Source organism: Vicia villosa, linkage group LG3 (assembly GCF_029867415.1).
Source record: "Vicia villosa cultivar HV-30 ecotype Madison, WI linkage group LG3, Vvil1.0, whole genome shotgun sequence".
Classification (NCBI taxonomy): Eukaryota; Viridiplantae; Streptophyta; class Magnoliopsida; order Fabales; family Fabaceae; genus Vicia; species Vicia villosa.
This window is the reverse complement of record NC_081182.1, coordinates 34598763-34616282: the sequence shown is the minus strand read 5'-3', so window position 1 is coordinate 34616282 and position 17520 is coordinate 34598763. Positions and strand designations below refer to the sequence as shown.

The following is a 17520-nucleotide window of genomic DNA, read 5'->3' as shown; positions in this document are numbered from 1 at the left end:
GTTTTTATGTTATATTATTTGTATTATTATAAATTCACAAAAAAACAAAAATAGATTAGTAATTATAAAAAGTATATAAAAGATAAAATTTCAAAATGTATAAAAGATAAAAGGTTATAAAATAAGATACCTAAGCAGTGGCGGATCTAAAAAATTTCTTCAAAAGGGACAAAAAAAAAATTCTATATACTTGATTAAAGAATTTTTTATAATTTTTTAAAATACAAAAAAAATAATATAATTTTTTTTTTCATTTTCGATAACACCATCAAATATACTAGTTTTCATATTCTAACAATGTTTTATGACTTTTTTTCATCGCCAAAAATACTATCAAATATATTAGTTTATATATATATATATATATATATATATATATATATATATATATATATATATATATATATATATATATATATATATATATATATATATATATATATATATGATCATGCTAACCTGTCCTAAGGGCACATGTTAAGGATACTATAATTAGAAAAAGTTAAATATACTTAAATGCAATAAAGTCATATTTAAAGTTTTGATACATTGAATGCACGCGTTTCAAAAAAAAATTCTATAAATATCACATTAACTTATGCCCTTAGGGCACATGTTAGCTTTTCCCACACACACACACACACATATATATATATATATATATATATATATATATATATATATATATATATATATATATATATATAACTAGTAACACAATAATCATTTCACAATTCATCTTTCATACGGTTGTGCATTATAGTTTTTTACAAAATTTCTAATGAATAATTTCTTTTAATAAAACTTACAACCAATTTTTTTTTCCAAACTTACTTTTGTAGCAGAAATAAAAAAGTAAATTTATATCCATTAAAATAAAATAATTAAAGAAAGGGAATTGCTAACCAGTGTCCGCAGGACAATGATTAAAACTTTAAAAAAATAATAAATTTATTTCGGTAATCTACGTATTTAATGCTTTGAAAATTGAAATATTAAATTTTTTGTAAATTTTTTTTAGAATGCTTAACCATTGCCCTGTAGGCACTGGTTAGCAAGACCCTTAAAGAAATAAAAGACAAAATCTATAATTTTAGTTTTAAAAGTCAAAATTTTATAGGTTGAAGTAAAACAACTAATAGAAAGTCAAAGGAGAAAATGTCTAAAAATTAAGGAGTATAAATATGTGGAGATTTTAATTAAAGAGTTATAATATGACTTTATGGTAATTGAATAAGTGTAATTTAATGAATTTAATTAAAGTGAAAAAATTTTGTGGGGCTACTGTACCTAAGAGGTCTAGAGTGATGAAGAAGGAGTAGTAAAGTGAAAAAAAATCTAAGAGATAAATGCATATTTGAAATGAAGAAACTAAATTGAAGTGTCAAGTAGTCTCATTGCATAGATGAAAGTTAAAAACACATAATTGTTACATCAATAAAATACTTATTAACGTAATTAAATTGAACATGAAAGGGTAAATTAGGCAGTGTGTTGCTGTGTTTCCTTAATAATATACTTGATTGATTGTTGAATGATTGATGATTAAGATAAAAAAATACTTATATTTAAAAAACAATTTATTGTATTGCAATATCTGTTATAGTAAAATGGAGTACTCCATAAAAGTGTATATATTGTCTCCTAGTGATTCATTTAACCATTAAGTTTCCTTGTTAAACCATCACACAAGAACAAACAACAAAACTGAGACATGGCAGAAGAAAAGAAACAAGAAACAACAGACACAAAAATGAAGAGAATTCTTCTCATAATCAACTGTTTATTATTAGCCTTAGGAAACTCCGGTGGTCCCCTCATAATGCGTCTCTACTTCATCCATGGCGGCCACCGCGTCTGGCTCTCCTGTTTCCTCGAAACCGCCGGTTTCCCTATAATGATCCTCCCCCTCACAATCTCATACATCAACCGCCGCCGTCTCCACCTAAGTCAACCACCATCAACCACCGCCGAACCCGCCGCAAAGCTAAAAATAATCTCCATGAAACCTCCTCTATTCTTCGCCGTAGCTTTCATCGGAATCCTCACCGGCCTCGACGACTATCTCTACGCGTACGGCGTTGCTCGTCTTCCGATTTCCACTTCTGCTTTGATAATCGCTTCTCAGCTTGGTTTCACGGCGGTTTTCGCCTTTCTGCTTGTGAAACAGAAATTCACTGCTTTCTCTATAAACGCCGTCGTTTTGCTTACGGTTGGAGCTGGCGTTTTGGCTATGCATACTTCTGGAGATCGACCCGCCGGTGTTTCTACGAAGCAATATGTTATTGGTTTTCTCACTACTCTTGGTGCTTCTGCATTATATGGATTTGTTTTGCCTTCAGTCGAATTGATTTATAAAAAAACCAAACAAAACCTTACTTATTCTCTTGTTATGGAAATTCAGTTTGTTATGTGTTTGTTTGCTACTCTCTTCTGCATCGTCGGCATGATAGCAAATAACGACTTTAAGGTAAGGTGTCCAGTTAGATTTATATCTTCTATTCCAATACAAAAAGTCAGACTCAGAGTCGTTGACAGATAACATATTTCTCAACGACTCTGAGTCTCTTGAGGAGATGATTTATATTAAATGTTTTTTGTTTTGGTTATCTAGTTAATTTTAATTGTTTTTTTTATTATTATGAAGGTGATTCCGAGGGAGGCAAGGAATTTCGGATTAGGGGAAAGAACATACTATGTGGTGTTGGTGATGAGTGCAATGTTATGGCAAGCGTTTTTCTTGGGAGCAATTGGAGTTATATTTTGTGGTTCATCTTTGTTATCGGGTATTTTAATTGCTGTTTTTTTGCCGGTAACTGAAGTGTTGGCGGTAATTTTCTATAAAGAGAGATTTCAAGCTGAGAAAGGGGTTTCTCTTGTGCTTTCTCTTTGGGGGTTTGTGTCTTATTTCTATGGTGAGATTAAAAAAGAGAAGGAGAAGAAGAAGAAACGTGCTATGGAGACAGAGATGGGTCATCCTCTTGAAGTACTACCTGCTCCGTGATTGTTGTAGAGTTATTGAAATGTGTGTTTTGTGTGTGAATTATTAATTAAGCGAAATGCTTTAATTAAATGTCTGATTAGAGGATAAAGGGTTGGGGCGTGCAAGTGTGAACTAAAATTTGGGTAATTTATAACTATTTTTAGGAAAATACTACTACTAAAGAGTGCTATGAGAGACTGTTAAATACTGTTACTAGTTTACAATAATACTCCTTCCAAGAGATTGGGATCTACCTGGGGTCACGGCTCTATTAATAGTTTAACATAATGTACATGTAATGTAAATATGTAATGTCTTAATGTAAATTCTCTGTTTAATTGTATATACCATTATATGCTATTTATTAATAATTTATTAAAAAATATTTAATAATTATTTTTATAAAAAAACTTGAATGAATATATTAAGGCTCTGTTTGGTAAGCCATGTTTCCGAGCTTATAGCTTATGTCTTATGTCTTATAAGCTCATATAATAATTTAGACCCGTTTGGTAACGGTCTTTTCATCACGAGCTTATAGCTTATTTTACTAGCTTATAGCTTATTTTCCAGACGCTATTTCAAATAGCGTTTTAGCTTATGTCTTATAGTTTATCATTTTTTCTTCCTTTTTTATCCTTATTATTTTAATTAAAATCCATTTTTAACTCTTATAATTTATTTTAATTTAAAATAAAATAAATATATATTAAATATCTTTTATGTCATTTTACATTTATAAGTTAATTGAACCGCTAATTTTACCAAACACTTCAATTAGCTTATAAGCTATCAGTCTCAATCATCCGCTATAAGCTATAAGTCATCAGTCATCAGCCATCAGTCATAAGCTATAAACTATCAGCTAGCTTATCAGTCAACCGCTATTTTTACCAAACAGACCCTAATGCTACATTACATTATGTGTAAGATATGTCTAAACTAACAAAATAAAGAATGACACTAACATGCTACAGCCTACAGGTAACTTGAAAAATAAAAACAACAACCTCAGTTTTTTATTATAAGTCGTTTTAGACATTTTATATATATTAAAAATAATAATAACTATGAAAATGAGAAATTATAAAGGTTTTTATAAAATTATTCTTCATTAATAACATGTGTAAGATAAATTTAGATGATTGAAATGAGAGAAAATAATAAATATTTAAGAATTTAATATGAAAAATATTATCAATTATTTATTAGAATTGTAAAACGACTTATATTAAAATTCAATTTTTTTCCAAAACGACTTATAATAAAAAATGGAAGGAGTAGTAATTTTCATTAAATTTTCATAAAAAGACAATAGACAATGAGGTAGATCGACGACAGTTTTCATCTCTTTCATACTTAAATTTTAGTTTTCAACCAATTCTTTTTCCCACTTTGATCATAGAGATGGAAAATTAAAATTTACCCTAAATAGGTTTTAGTTAGATTCAATTTCATCATGTCCACCATCATTTATGTAATGAAATTATTTTTTGTAATAAAAATAGTTATTTTTTCGACCATTAATTTACATTACAAATAACAAAGTAAAACAATCTTATAAAATTTAACTCATATATTTAAAATAATAAAATACAAACTAAAATGGTTATGTTAATATACCTTTGACCATTATCTTTTGTCACGTTACGATCCATCGGGATCTTCTGGCAGCAGGTCACGACCCACTAGGGTCCTCTGACCCTTGAGTAAAGTCAGTATAAACTCCAACTTTCATCGCGCTATGAATCGGGGCTTGCCAACCTAGTGCGTCTCAATTTTATTTTGGGATTCAATTACTTATCAATGACAATAAGCTCATTAGGGCTATTTAAACTATTTGCAAAAGAATTTAACCAACGAGGTAATTATAAGACGGGGCCAATATTATTTTAAAGTTGTACAATATTATAAAATTGTCATTAATAAAGAATATTTTATTTTTTTTGTTATTTTTCTTCTTCCTAATTTTAAAACAAAAAACCAAAACTAAAACTTCTAAAATCTATTTTAATTTTTTTTAGAACTCTTAAATAAAAAATAATTTTATAAAATTAAATTATCAAACAACTTTTATTGTTTTAAATTTTAAAAAGTAAAACACATTTAATCTTTAAAGATAATTAGGCTCTGTTTGGTAAGACATATTTTCGAGCTTATACCTTATGTCTTATAAGCTCATATGGTAATTTAGACCCGTTTGACAACGGTCTTTTCATCACGAGCTTATAGTTTATTTTACTAGCTTATAACTTATTTTCTAGGCGCTATTTCAAATAACGTTTTAACTTATGTCTTATAGCTTATTATTTTTTTCTTCCTTTCTTATCCTTATTATATTAATTAAAATCCATCTTTAACCCTTATAATTTATTTTAATTTAAAATAAATAATTATATATTAAATATTTTTTATATTATTTTACATTATAAGTTAATTGAACAGTTAATTTTATCAAATACTTCAATTAATTTATAAGCTGTCAGTCTCAACCATCGACTATAAGTTATAAGCCATCAGTCTGTCATAAGTTATAAACTGTTAAATAGCTTATCAATCAACCTCTATTTTTTTTTAAAAAAACCTTAATAGAATCTTGCTAGTTGCTGCAATCTAGAGAGAAATGAAAAGGAAAAAAGAGAGGAGAGGATCAAGTCCTGGAATTTATTGGACCAATAATTTGATTCTTAAACTTTTAATAGAATGTAGCTTCGTTGTTGCTTTGCTTCAACTTCACTAAAACGACTGGATAACAAACGGCCATTCTGTTCCACCATTCATTGTTGGTACAAGAATAAGATCCTACTATTACATTATCCACACCAATTTCAAGTTTCAACATGTCAAATCAAAACAAGCTTATTTGAAATTAAAGGTTTACTTTTTCTACAAGGTCACAATATATAGATTCTTCATACTACCATATATTGATTGCATTGACTAAGTTCCCAATCACTAAGAACTTGATAAGTGTTTGATTATCACCAATCAATAATTAAATTTAAATTTAATTTTATATCTTTAAAATAAATATAAAAATAATTATAATATAGTAATTTAAGTTTAATTAATATAAAATTCATAATAGACTAGATATTTGTAACATAAGAATTAATAAAAGCTAGAATTTATTTTAATATAATCGAAGTAAAAATCAGTTAAAAGCTGTTGAAGCTACAATTTATACATAAACAAATATTAACACAAACCAAATAGTTAAATTTATTATGTTTTTACGACTTCTAAATAAAAATAAGAAAATAACATTATACTAATTTGAGTCTAATATATACTTTAAAAAAATTGTCACGTAAAATACTTTTTACAATAGATTTAAGTTATGGCATCTAACTCATTTTTTTGACATTTCAGTAATAGTTTACACAAGAAAAACATCACTCAACTTCATTCGATTTAAAAAATTCACCCCAAATACTTTTTACAATACTTTTAAGTTATGGCATCTAACTCATTTTTTTGACATTTCAATGAGAGTTTACACAAGTAAAACACCACTCACCTTCATTCGATTCATAAAAGTAAATGACATCATATATATATATATATATATATATATATATATATATATATATATATATATATATATATATATATATATATATATATATATATATATATATATATATATATATATATATATATATATATATATATATATATATATATATATATATACATACAGTGGCGAAGCTAGAAAAATTATAAAGCCTGGGCAAAAATTTATAGACTACAAATTTATTGTATATAGTATATAAATAGTCATCAATCAAAATAAAAGAGACTCATCATTTTGTCAACAAAAATATAATTTAAAATAAAAGAGTTGAACAAGAAAATCGACTTACAAAACATGAAGTATGGCTTAGTATATGGACCAAGAATGTAGTGATACGGTCAATGACGATGCAGATGACAATCGACTTACAGAACTTGGGATATGACTTGGTATATGGACCAAGAGTGCACGGGTTCATAATTTATTCAAGCATAAAAGCAAGCAAGCAAATAAAACTCAAGAAAATAAAAAAAGCAATAAAATTATTACAAGGCTTCGGAAATGAGGATGAAATGAAAGCAATACAAGTCCCATACAAACAAGCATACACAAAGGGATTAAACATGAAAATAATAAGACAGTCAAATCAAATCAAATTAAACTACAAGTGTACTAGCAAAGTGAACTAGTCTTCTAGACGAGTAATTGGATCAATTAATCGAATAGGCCTCACTTTAAGAAAGCCCAATATCAAACTATGAACGTGTGCAAGTAAGCATGTGTCTCATTGCAAGAAAGGCTCACTAATGTGTCTTTCATGAAGGAGTAGTCATGAATATTAATAAAAAAATTACAAGCATAAAATATTGGAAAAATAAATTGCATAAAATACCTAAATTCAAATAAAGATGCATTAAAGTTATTAATAAATTAAATGAATTTATTTAATAAAATTAATTAAAAAAATAATTTTGAATTAAATAAAATTGTTTAAAATAATTAACCATTTTTAATTTTTTTTTTCATTGTGAAATTAATAATAACAAATCAAATAATCAAGAAACTATTAAAAAAACCTAACAAAATAGCAAAAAGGGAGGTTCAAGTAGAAACATAAATTTCGGTCAAAAAAAAAAAAGTAGAAACATAAATTTATAACAAAAAAGAAACAAACTAAACTTAATTAGCATTTAGTTACTAATAAGAAATAATAAAAAGAATAATTACATTTGGTTAATAATAAAAAATTTAAAAAAAATGAAAAATAAGAGTTGGTAACATAACGTGGTAAAACCAAACATAACGTGTCTTCTTTATAATTCTCTTAAACAATTTTTTAATATTATTAAAAGAATAAAAAAATGGCCAAAAAACAAGGGAGAAAGTTTGACTAATTAAAGAATAATTGAATATGATATTTAATTAACACAATGAAGCACCATGGACACGTGAGCTAACAACTTTAATACTCTCTGACGATGGAATTCATCTTCTCCGACAAACAAAACGCCATAGCCACCATGGCCGATTTCCAAAAAAAAACGCCATGGCCGATTCTCTCATCTCCAAAACTCAACAAAACAAACAAAAACTAGATACCATCATGTACGGTTTTTTCCTCTCATCACAATCATACAGTTAGTCAGTTACCCCTCTTCTTGCCCTTTCTAATTTTTTTTGCTTTTTTTTTAAAACTTTTTTGGGTCAAATTCAAAAAATAATTGGGCCAGAGCCTGGGCATGTGCCCAGCCTGGGCAGGCCCAAGAACCGCCTATGTATATATATATATATATATATATATATATATATATATATATATATATATATATATATATAGAGAGAGAGAGAGAGAGAGAAGAGATCAAATTACACCCGAAGAGTTACACCACGAGTTACACTCGTTCAATAACTACATCTCGAATTAATATTTTTTAAATTCAACCGTTGGATTGAAACATAATATCATATAGATCATACCTATAAAGTTTGAGCTTAATCTATAGTGATTTACTATATCATCAAGATATCCAAAGATTAACGTCAAAATGAGCTTTCATATAACGTTAATTTTGATGTGATTCAATGACATAGTAAATCCTTATAGATTAAGCTCAAACTTTATAGGTAAGATCTATATGATATTATGTTTCAATCCAACGGTTGAATTTAAAAAATATTAATTCGAGATGTAGTTATTGAACGAGTGTAACTCGTGGTGTAACTCTTCGGGTGTAATTTGATCCCTCCTTATATATATATATATATATATATATATATATATATATATATATATATATATATATATATATATATATATATATATATATATATATATATATATATATATATATATATATATATATATATATATATATATATATATATATATATATATATATATATATATATATATATATATATATATATATATATATATATATCAACATATATTCTATATATCATGTATATTTTTTTTTATCATGATAAAAATATTTATTATTGATAAATACAAAATAACAAATATTTATAATAAGTAATTATAAATAAAAACATATAACACATGTTTTGTATTGATGCAGAAAAAAGAGGAAAATGTTTATCATTGACGAGTATAGACTAATAGGGAAGAAAATATTTCTCACATATACATAAAAAAGTATAAGAGAAGTATTTATCATTGATTAATATAAAAAGTTTAATTATGTAAATTATATATATATATATATATATATATATATATATATATATATATATATATATATATATATATATATATATATATATATATATATATATATATATATATATATATATAAGGAGGGGTCGAATTACACCCGAACCGAAGAGTTACACCACAAGTTACACTCGCTCATAACTTCATTTTGAATAAATATTTTTTAAAATCAACCGTTGAATTGAAACATACTATCATATAGATCATATCTATAAAGTTTGAGATTAATCCATACTGATTTGTTATACCATCAAGATATCCAAAGATTAACCCCAAAATGAACTTTCATATAACGTTAACTTTGATATAATTCAATGACAGAGTAAATCATTATAAGCCTCCTTCACCATACTGATTTGAAGCCCCATCTAAACCCCTTCAATCATCCCTATCCACTTCTTCAATTATATCGAAAAACCAATTTTGACTCACATTTCTAACACCTCTTTCCACTAAGTTAATTCATCTCCACCACAAAGAGCTTAATTTAAGATCTACCCTTACCCTCTAGGGTTCCTAAAGACTCTCATATTTAAGGGTTAAAATTTTAGCCAAAGACTTTTTCTTATCAATTCTGAGACACCGCAACCATATCCCCAATAAAACCATATTAAAAATTCTCAAGTTCTTAATTCTGAATCCCCCGGTCTCAATACTTCTATGAATCTTATCTCAGCTAACCCTACTAATTTTTTTAATCTACATCACTCCCCCATCCAAAGAAATTTTGTTAACAAAGATTTAAGGCATGAGATGATACCTGGTGGAGCTTTGAAGAAAGATAGGTAGTAGACTAGGAGCGCCGACAAGACTAATTTGATAAGAATCACTCTTCCACCATGTGATACACTTTTACTAGCTCACCCAGTAGTCTCTTTTGAATAGATTTAATGACAGGTTGTCAAGTAGCTAGGCTTATAAGAATAGCCCCAATTGGCAACCCTAAATAAATGAAGGAGGGCTTCCAAATTGGAAATTCAGAGCCTTATAGGAAACCAACAACCTATAACGTGACACATTTATCCCCACTGAAAGGCTTTTATGAAAGTTAAACTTTAAACATGATATCAATTCGAAGAGGTTTAGAACCGTATTAATGGTTCTCACATTAACCAGTCTTTTGCTTCAATTAAAAAAGTACCGTCTGTGTACTGCAAGTGGGAAATATGATCATTTTGGTTATCAAACTTGAAGCCTTTGAATTTTCTTAACTCCACAATTTTATCCATTAGGGAATGAAATCCTTTCACCACAATAAAAATAAAATAAAATAATGGATCTCCTTATCTCAACTCTCTCTTCATTACAAATTTTTTAGTTAGACTTCCATTAACCACCACTGACACCGTAACCGCGCTCAAAATAACATTGACGCCATAATAAATTATAAAGAATTTTGATGAAATCTATCGTGTAAAGCTATGCGATTAAATCGTGGTGATTAAAAATATTAAATTCCTCCAATAAAAACATGAAGATAGAGAAACTAAATTAACTCTTTTTTTTGCCTAAATTTTTTTTACAACATAATTTCATCCCTTAAAATATGAATATGCTAAATATTGTGAATTCAAATGTCTAAGTTTACAATTGAATATCTACTTTTTTTATTTATTTTCGAATTAGATATTTTTATACAACCATCAATTATATGGGATTCAAATGTTCAACTTTATAATTGAATGTCTAAATTTTTTATTTTTGAATTAGATGTCTTCATAGAACTATTGATTATATGTGAATATAGTGTGGCTATATTAGTTATAAAATTAACAATAATGCTATTTGTACACCAAAGTGTACACCTACACCGTATGTACGGACGGTACTGTTCATGTACGGACAGTACTATTCACCGTCCGTACATGAACAGTGCAATATTATATTAATTTTTTTTTTTTTACATTTTTTTTAAATATTATTTTTTAAATATTTTTTTTTTATGTTTTTTAAAAAAATATTTGACAATACCTGCGGATTTATTTCCGGATTTACCTACGGATTTGATAATACCTGCGGATTTACCTACGGATTTGACAATACCTGCGGATTTACTTGCGGATTTACCTACGAATTTGACAATACCTGCGGATTTACTTGCGAATTTACCTACAAATTTAAGTAAATCCGCAGGTAATTTCAAATGCAGGTAAATCCGGAAGTAAATCTGCAGGTATTGTCAAATATTTTTTTTAAAAATAATATTTTAAAAAATAAATAAAAAACGTAAAAAAAATATTAATATAATATTGCACTGTTCATGTACGGACGGTAAATAGTACCGTCCGTACATGAACAGTGCCGTCCATACATACACCAATACGGTGTAGGTGTACACTTTAGTGTACACATAGCATTGCTGTAAAATTAATGATATTACTTGCATTTTTTAAAAATCATTTTCACAATCTTAGATCTTTAAGGTGATTGAGAATGGCATCTCACCATGATGTCATTTTCTTTGTAGGAGAAGTAACCAATTCTACAAATCAATTAAAGAAATTTGCTTCCCGGGGCCCGATGTCATGCCAAGTTATATCACAAATTTTAAGACGCCATGAGTACAAACGTCATTATTTTTATCATTAACATGCTTAAAAGTAATTGTGCTCCTAACCTTTATAATCTTACTTTCATTTACATAATTCAAAAGGTTAAAGTTCGACCTCCCTCCCAATGGGTTTAGACTTACTTCCTTTAAGCAAGGTTATCCTTAAAATCATTACTAAAATTATTGTCATTAATATACTTAAAAGTAATTGTGATCCTAACACTTTTAATCATGCTTTTATTTACTCAATCCTAAAGGTTAAAAGTTAAGAATTCTACCTCTGAATGATTGTTTACTCATTTCTTTATGCAAGGATAACTTTAAAATCATTATTAAAATTATTTCTGATAGATGATTACGAAAGTATTTTGTTCTTATTAGACTCTGACAGTAATGTATGATCTATAAATTTTATAATGAGAGATTAAACATTAGGTGCATAAGAACTACTTTTAAAATTTTTTGTTTTGTTTTGGCTACTCATAAATCCTAAGACAAATGCTCCAATGATAAAGTGAATGTAACAGGTGCGAAGAACAAGTAGTCATATTTTTTTTTAAGTAAGTAATTTTGTTCTCAAGAGCATTACTAGTCATCTAGATTAATCAGGGGACTGGTAGTGATCCCCGTCTCAATCCCCATTTTTTTTTTCAAATTGTTTCCATTATTTATGAGAAAAAAATGTGTCATCTCATTCTCATGTATTCAAACACATCTCACTCTCACATCACTTTGATTCTCTCAAAGATTTGTGCGTTGGAATGTTAATTTTGTAGGTCAACCTCTACCGTATTAGAACCTCAAGTTCACCGTAAGACTATGTACAATGGTTACATTATTCAACACCCTACTTTTTCACTTTTTATCTTCCACATCATCTTCTCTCTCTTCCACCTAATAATTCAACACCTATTCAATTTTTTTTCACTACAATGGTTTTGTTTAATAAAATTCAACACCCTACCCCACATCATATTCTTATTTTCTTTTAAAGTTTTGTTTTTATGATTATATATTAATATCTATTATCAATTAAAAGTGAATTTTTTTTTATGAGTCCAAATCAAATGAACCAAGTCTCTATTTATAGAGGAAAAAAAATAATGAATTTTGATAAAAATAAATAAAAAATTTATTTACTATGAAATAATTAATTTTAAATGATTAAAAGAAAATAAAATATAAATAATCACAACAACCAATAAAATTGTGTAAAGTGTTGCATGTGGCCCCACTTTTTTCTCATTCAACATGTTGAATCTTTTCAACACCAATTAATCCACATCACATTAAACACCTCATTCAACAAACCATTGTAGACATTCAACTATTGAATAATTTTTTCAACACCCCCATTGTAAATGGTCTAACAAACATTAATTCATCGTTCATCGAACAATTCTGGTTCCCTTGTCACTTCTTTACCACTCAACCCTCATAAATTAATAATTGTATTTCTGTTTTCTTTTCCAGCACTTATCTATGTAGATTTCTACCTGACTAAATGTCCAATCAAAGCTCATTTATGGTTGTATTATGCTTAATTATTGTTCTATATTATGTTTTGTGTTCTTGCTGGTGGTGTTTTATTAGTCGTTGATTGGTTTTGTATTCTTGTTGTTGTGTTTATCTATTTTAAGTTGTTCACTTGAAAGAATGGCTAAAATTACCGGATGCAACACTTTATTTTAATGTTAAATAAAGTTACAACTACAATTTGAATTTATGTAAAATTCGAGTTTATTAGACTCTTGAATACGACACCCTTGCTAGATTTAGAAATGTGAAGAACTGGATAATGCTTACATAAGCAGTAAAAGGTATGGACTAACTACGGAATCAGAGATATAAGCCTTTAACCCGTAATAAAATTTCAAGATTTTATGCACCTCTTTGGCTTGTACACCTTGTGAGTTTGAATATTTAGTTACTCTAACTATTAGGGTTCGTTTAAGAGTTGATTTTCGAAAGATTTAGAAGGGGAATATGTTGGAAGGTTGTGTTTAGGGGTGGCAAAACGGGCCTGACCCGTGGGGAAAGCCTGTTTTACCCGCACTTTTTCACGGGGCGGGGAGAGATTTTAGGCCCGCTCCCTTTAGTGTGCCCGCCCCGTCCCGCCCTGTTTTTTTACGGGCTTTTGCGGGCATGAATTTTTTCATACAATTTTACTATTTTTAGGCCTAAAAGGTTCAATGCCCGCGGGCTTTTTCTGCCCCACCCTCACTTTTTTGCGGGGCGGGGCAAGATTTTAGACCCGTACACTCTAATATGCCCGTCCCGCCCCGCACCGTTTTTTCGCGGGCTTTTGCGGGGCGGACTTAAACGGGGAGGGCATGCCCTTTTGCCACCCCTAGTTGTGTTTATATCTTAAAATACGTGTGATAATTTTAAAATTAAAAAAAAAACAATATACTACATTAACATATATAATCCGGGACGGACCCAAAGCTAAGTGTGTGGGTGTTGTGGCCCCCACTAAAATTGTTTATTTGTTAACTAGTATGCTTGCAAATATGTTATTAAATATTTATTTTATATGCAAATTATAATCATTGTTTATAGAGTAGAGAGATATAAAGTCATGTATCAAAAGGACTATGTAAATGTATGTCTTCAAAACTATTACAATATATAAATATGTATTTTATTTAAGTGCACTTGAAGTTTTTAACAATTTGGTATACAAATATTTAGGCACTTTAAAAATATTTGTTATATGGTGTATATTTATTTTTAATAATTATAATATTTGTTATATGATGTATATTTATTTTTAATATTTATAATATTTGTAATGTTAAATTTATAATACAAATTTTGCCCCCACATTCTAAAATTTCTGGGTCCGTCCCTGTATATAATCATATTGTTTTTTAAACTTTTTTAAAATATCAAACACATTTCAAAATATAAACAAGACGCTTCATAACATTTTTCTCTAAAACTCTCTAAAAACTTACTCTAAGCGGACATGCAACTTTTGATCGTACATGTGTGCTTAAGACTTGCGAGTCATGACTTGAGTTAATCGTTAAAAAAATGGTTAAATATACAATACCTCTTTGTAATACAGACGAAATTCGTTTTCCCTCCTATAAAAAAAATTGAATCACCCTCTTGAAATGTTAAAATCTATATTTTTTGCCCCCTAAATGCAAAAATTATAACCTGTAATATTTTTTTTCATTTATCCCCAAATTCGGTGTTTAATTTGTTTGTTTAGAAAAGAATCAAAAAAACAATTTTACAAGAGAATAACCCAAAAAAATATATTAAAGTGGATAATGCAAATATCACCAATACAGAAGAATAAAGTGGTATTAATCTTTAAAAAAAATGTTCACATAAGGTCATCCAATCAAACATTACTTTTGTATCTAACTTTGGTACTAATGTAGTTCGCCCTATCTTGGATCGACAACTATGTTATATGTTCTGAGAAATTCGATTATAATAAATTATTATCTCTGGTCCTTAATATAAAAAAAAAATTACTTTTTAAATTCATTAAAGTATAGATATATATGAACTATATATATAATATAAATACATTGATTTTTCAATAAATCTAAAAAATAAATTTTCTCTTATATTAAAGAGCAGAGGGAGTATAAACATAGTGAGAACCAAAACGAGAATAGTTTATATTTATGTAGCAAAAACACTCTGAATATGACTCCGATACTAACACGACAACATTAATAATAATTTAAAAAATAAATAAATTAAATGTAATCACAAATACCGATACAAATGCTGGTACTAATGTCCAATAGTGACATAGACACAAACGTGTTTTTTCACAATAGTGCTACATAAGTTCATCTAAATATAAAAACATTGACCAAAATTTGGTGCACCAAAAAAGCTACTGCCTTATTAAATGTAACACAAACACAATCCACACATCATGAGATAAAATACAAGCTAACAATGACCAAAGTTAATCAGAATAGGTAGTAAAATCATATGCACCAAAACACACACTACGCTCAGTTTTCAGAAATCTTGAATGTATCGCGTCATCTTCTCTTAATCAAATTATAGAATTGAAAAACTAATATAAATAATTAAATAAAATACTATAATTATTACTCTGGTCAGATTTATAAGAAAATATTCTCTTTTTAAATATATTAAATAAATAATATATTTGGATAAGAAACTATCTAAATACATTATTTATTCAATGTATATAATAAGATAATCTTTTCTTATAAATGAGACCGGAGATATTAATATATAAAAACAGTAAGAATATCGAAATTGTTCTATGGGTCAGCTGTTGTTGCTTGCTTCATGTTCACAAAACGACTGGACAAGAGACTGTCATTCCACCATTGAATTTGGGCATAGGAATAGGATCCACCAACATTATTTACACGGGTCACCAATTTCTACAGGTCAAATCAAAGCACGTTTATTTTAAATCATACATTTCCTTTTTTGGGGCCATTAAAGTAATTACTAATTACCACACCAATTGGTAATATAGGAATAAGTTTTGGAAAAATTTTATTAGGTCATAAAAATCTAAAATTATAAATAGGAAGGACCACTAAAACAAATTGAGAAGCCATTTGTCTAGCTAAAAGACAAGAGGAAATAACAAAGATGTCAGCAAAATAATTTCACTTGGATCATCTAAAGGAAACCACCTAGTTGTACTCTAGATGATTTTAGGCGGCAATTATTGGAAAAAATATATATCTTTGATGTTAAAAATTACTCCCTCCGTTTCATAATAAATATCTTATTTGAGCAATGCGCAGTTTTTAAGAAAATGATTGGATGTGTTGGTTTTAGTAAAAAAATTAATGTCATTTACTAGAATACCCCTATTAATAGTAGTTCAATAACGTCAAAGTTAATAAATAGGAGTATAATAGTGGAAAAATAATAATGATTGATGCATTAGAATTGTAAATGGACAATTAATTTGAGACAATAAAAAAATGCAAATGAAACACTTATTATGAACGGATGGAGTATGTGCTTATAAGTTTGAGAGAGAGTCAATTTAATCGGAGCACAACAATATATCCTTATAAGCATCTTGCAAGTTTCAAATATACACGTTCATTTTTCAACTCAGCAAGAATAACTGAACCAAAAGATGCTTATATTGTTTACATTAACACTTATGATTTATGAGAAGAGCTATAGATTGAATAAAGATATTACCAAGTGGTGTGGTAATTACTTTAGTAATACTATAAAGGGTTTTTATAGAGAGATTATATTTCATAAGAAAATATGTGTACAAGCTAAGCTAGTTTTAGGGGTGGAAATAAGTCAGACCGATAATAGGGACTTACAGACTCAAATTAGACCATACATTTTTTTAAATAGAAAAGGCTTAGGCATTTTTATAAGTCTGTTAGTTAAAAAGGCTAGACCTCAAGCCCTAAAAAAAGTCTTTTAAGCATATCAGGCCGGCCTATTGAAATAAATATAAATAATTTTTTATCATCATTATGTTATGTTTTGTACTTTGAATTAAAATACATAAATAAAACTTGTTTATCTTGAAAAACATGTGAAAATAAGATGAAAACACCTGATACACATTATTTTCGTAAATTCTCTTAAACAAATAGTCTCACAGAACTTATGCTAATATGTAAATTAAAATAAGTCAATGCAAACAAATTTTTAGTCTCTTGGTCTTTAGGTTAGTTAGTCTATTTAAGTATTGTTTTAATTGCTTATTTACATATGTCTAAAACAAATAG

The 17520-nt window shown here is 27.9% G+C and overlaps 1 protein-coding gene across 1 annotated transcript; it reads left to right on the top strand.

The window, feature by feature from the left end:
* The first annotated feature begins 1650 nt into the window (after positions 1–1650).
* On the top strand, positions 1651–3326 carry LOC131655377 (purine permease 3-like). Its single transcript, XM_058925260.1, has 2 exons — positions 1651–2470; positions 2648–3326. Exons 1-2 carry the CDS (start codon positions 1715–1717, stop codon positions 3002–3004), a joined length of 1113 nt encoding a protein of 370 aa, XP_058781243.1. The 5' UTR covers positions 1651–1714; the 3' UTR covers positions 3005–3326.
* The last annotated feature ends 14194 nt before the right edge of the window (positions 3327–17520 follow it).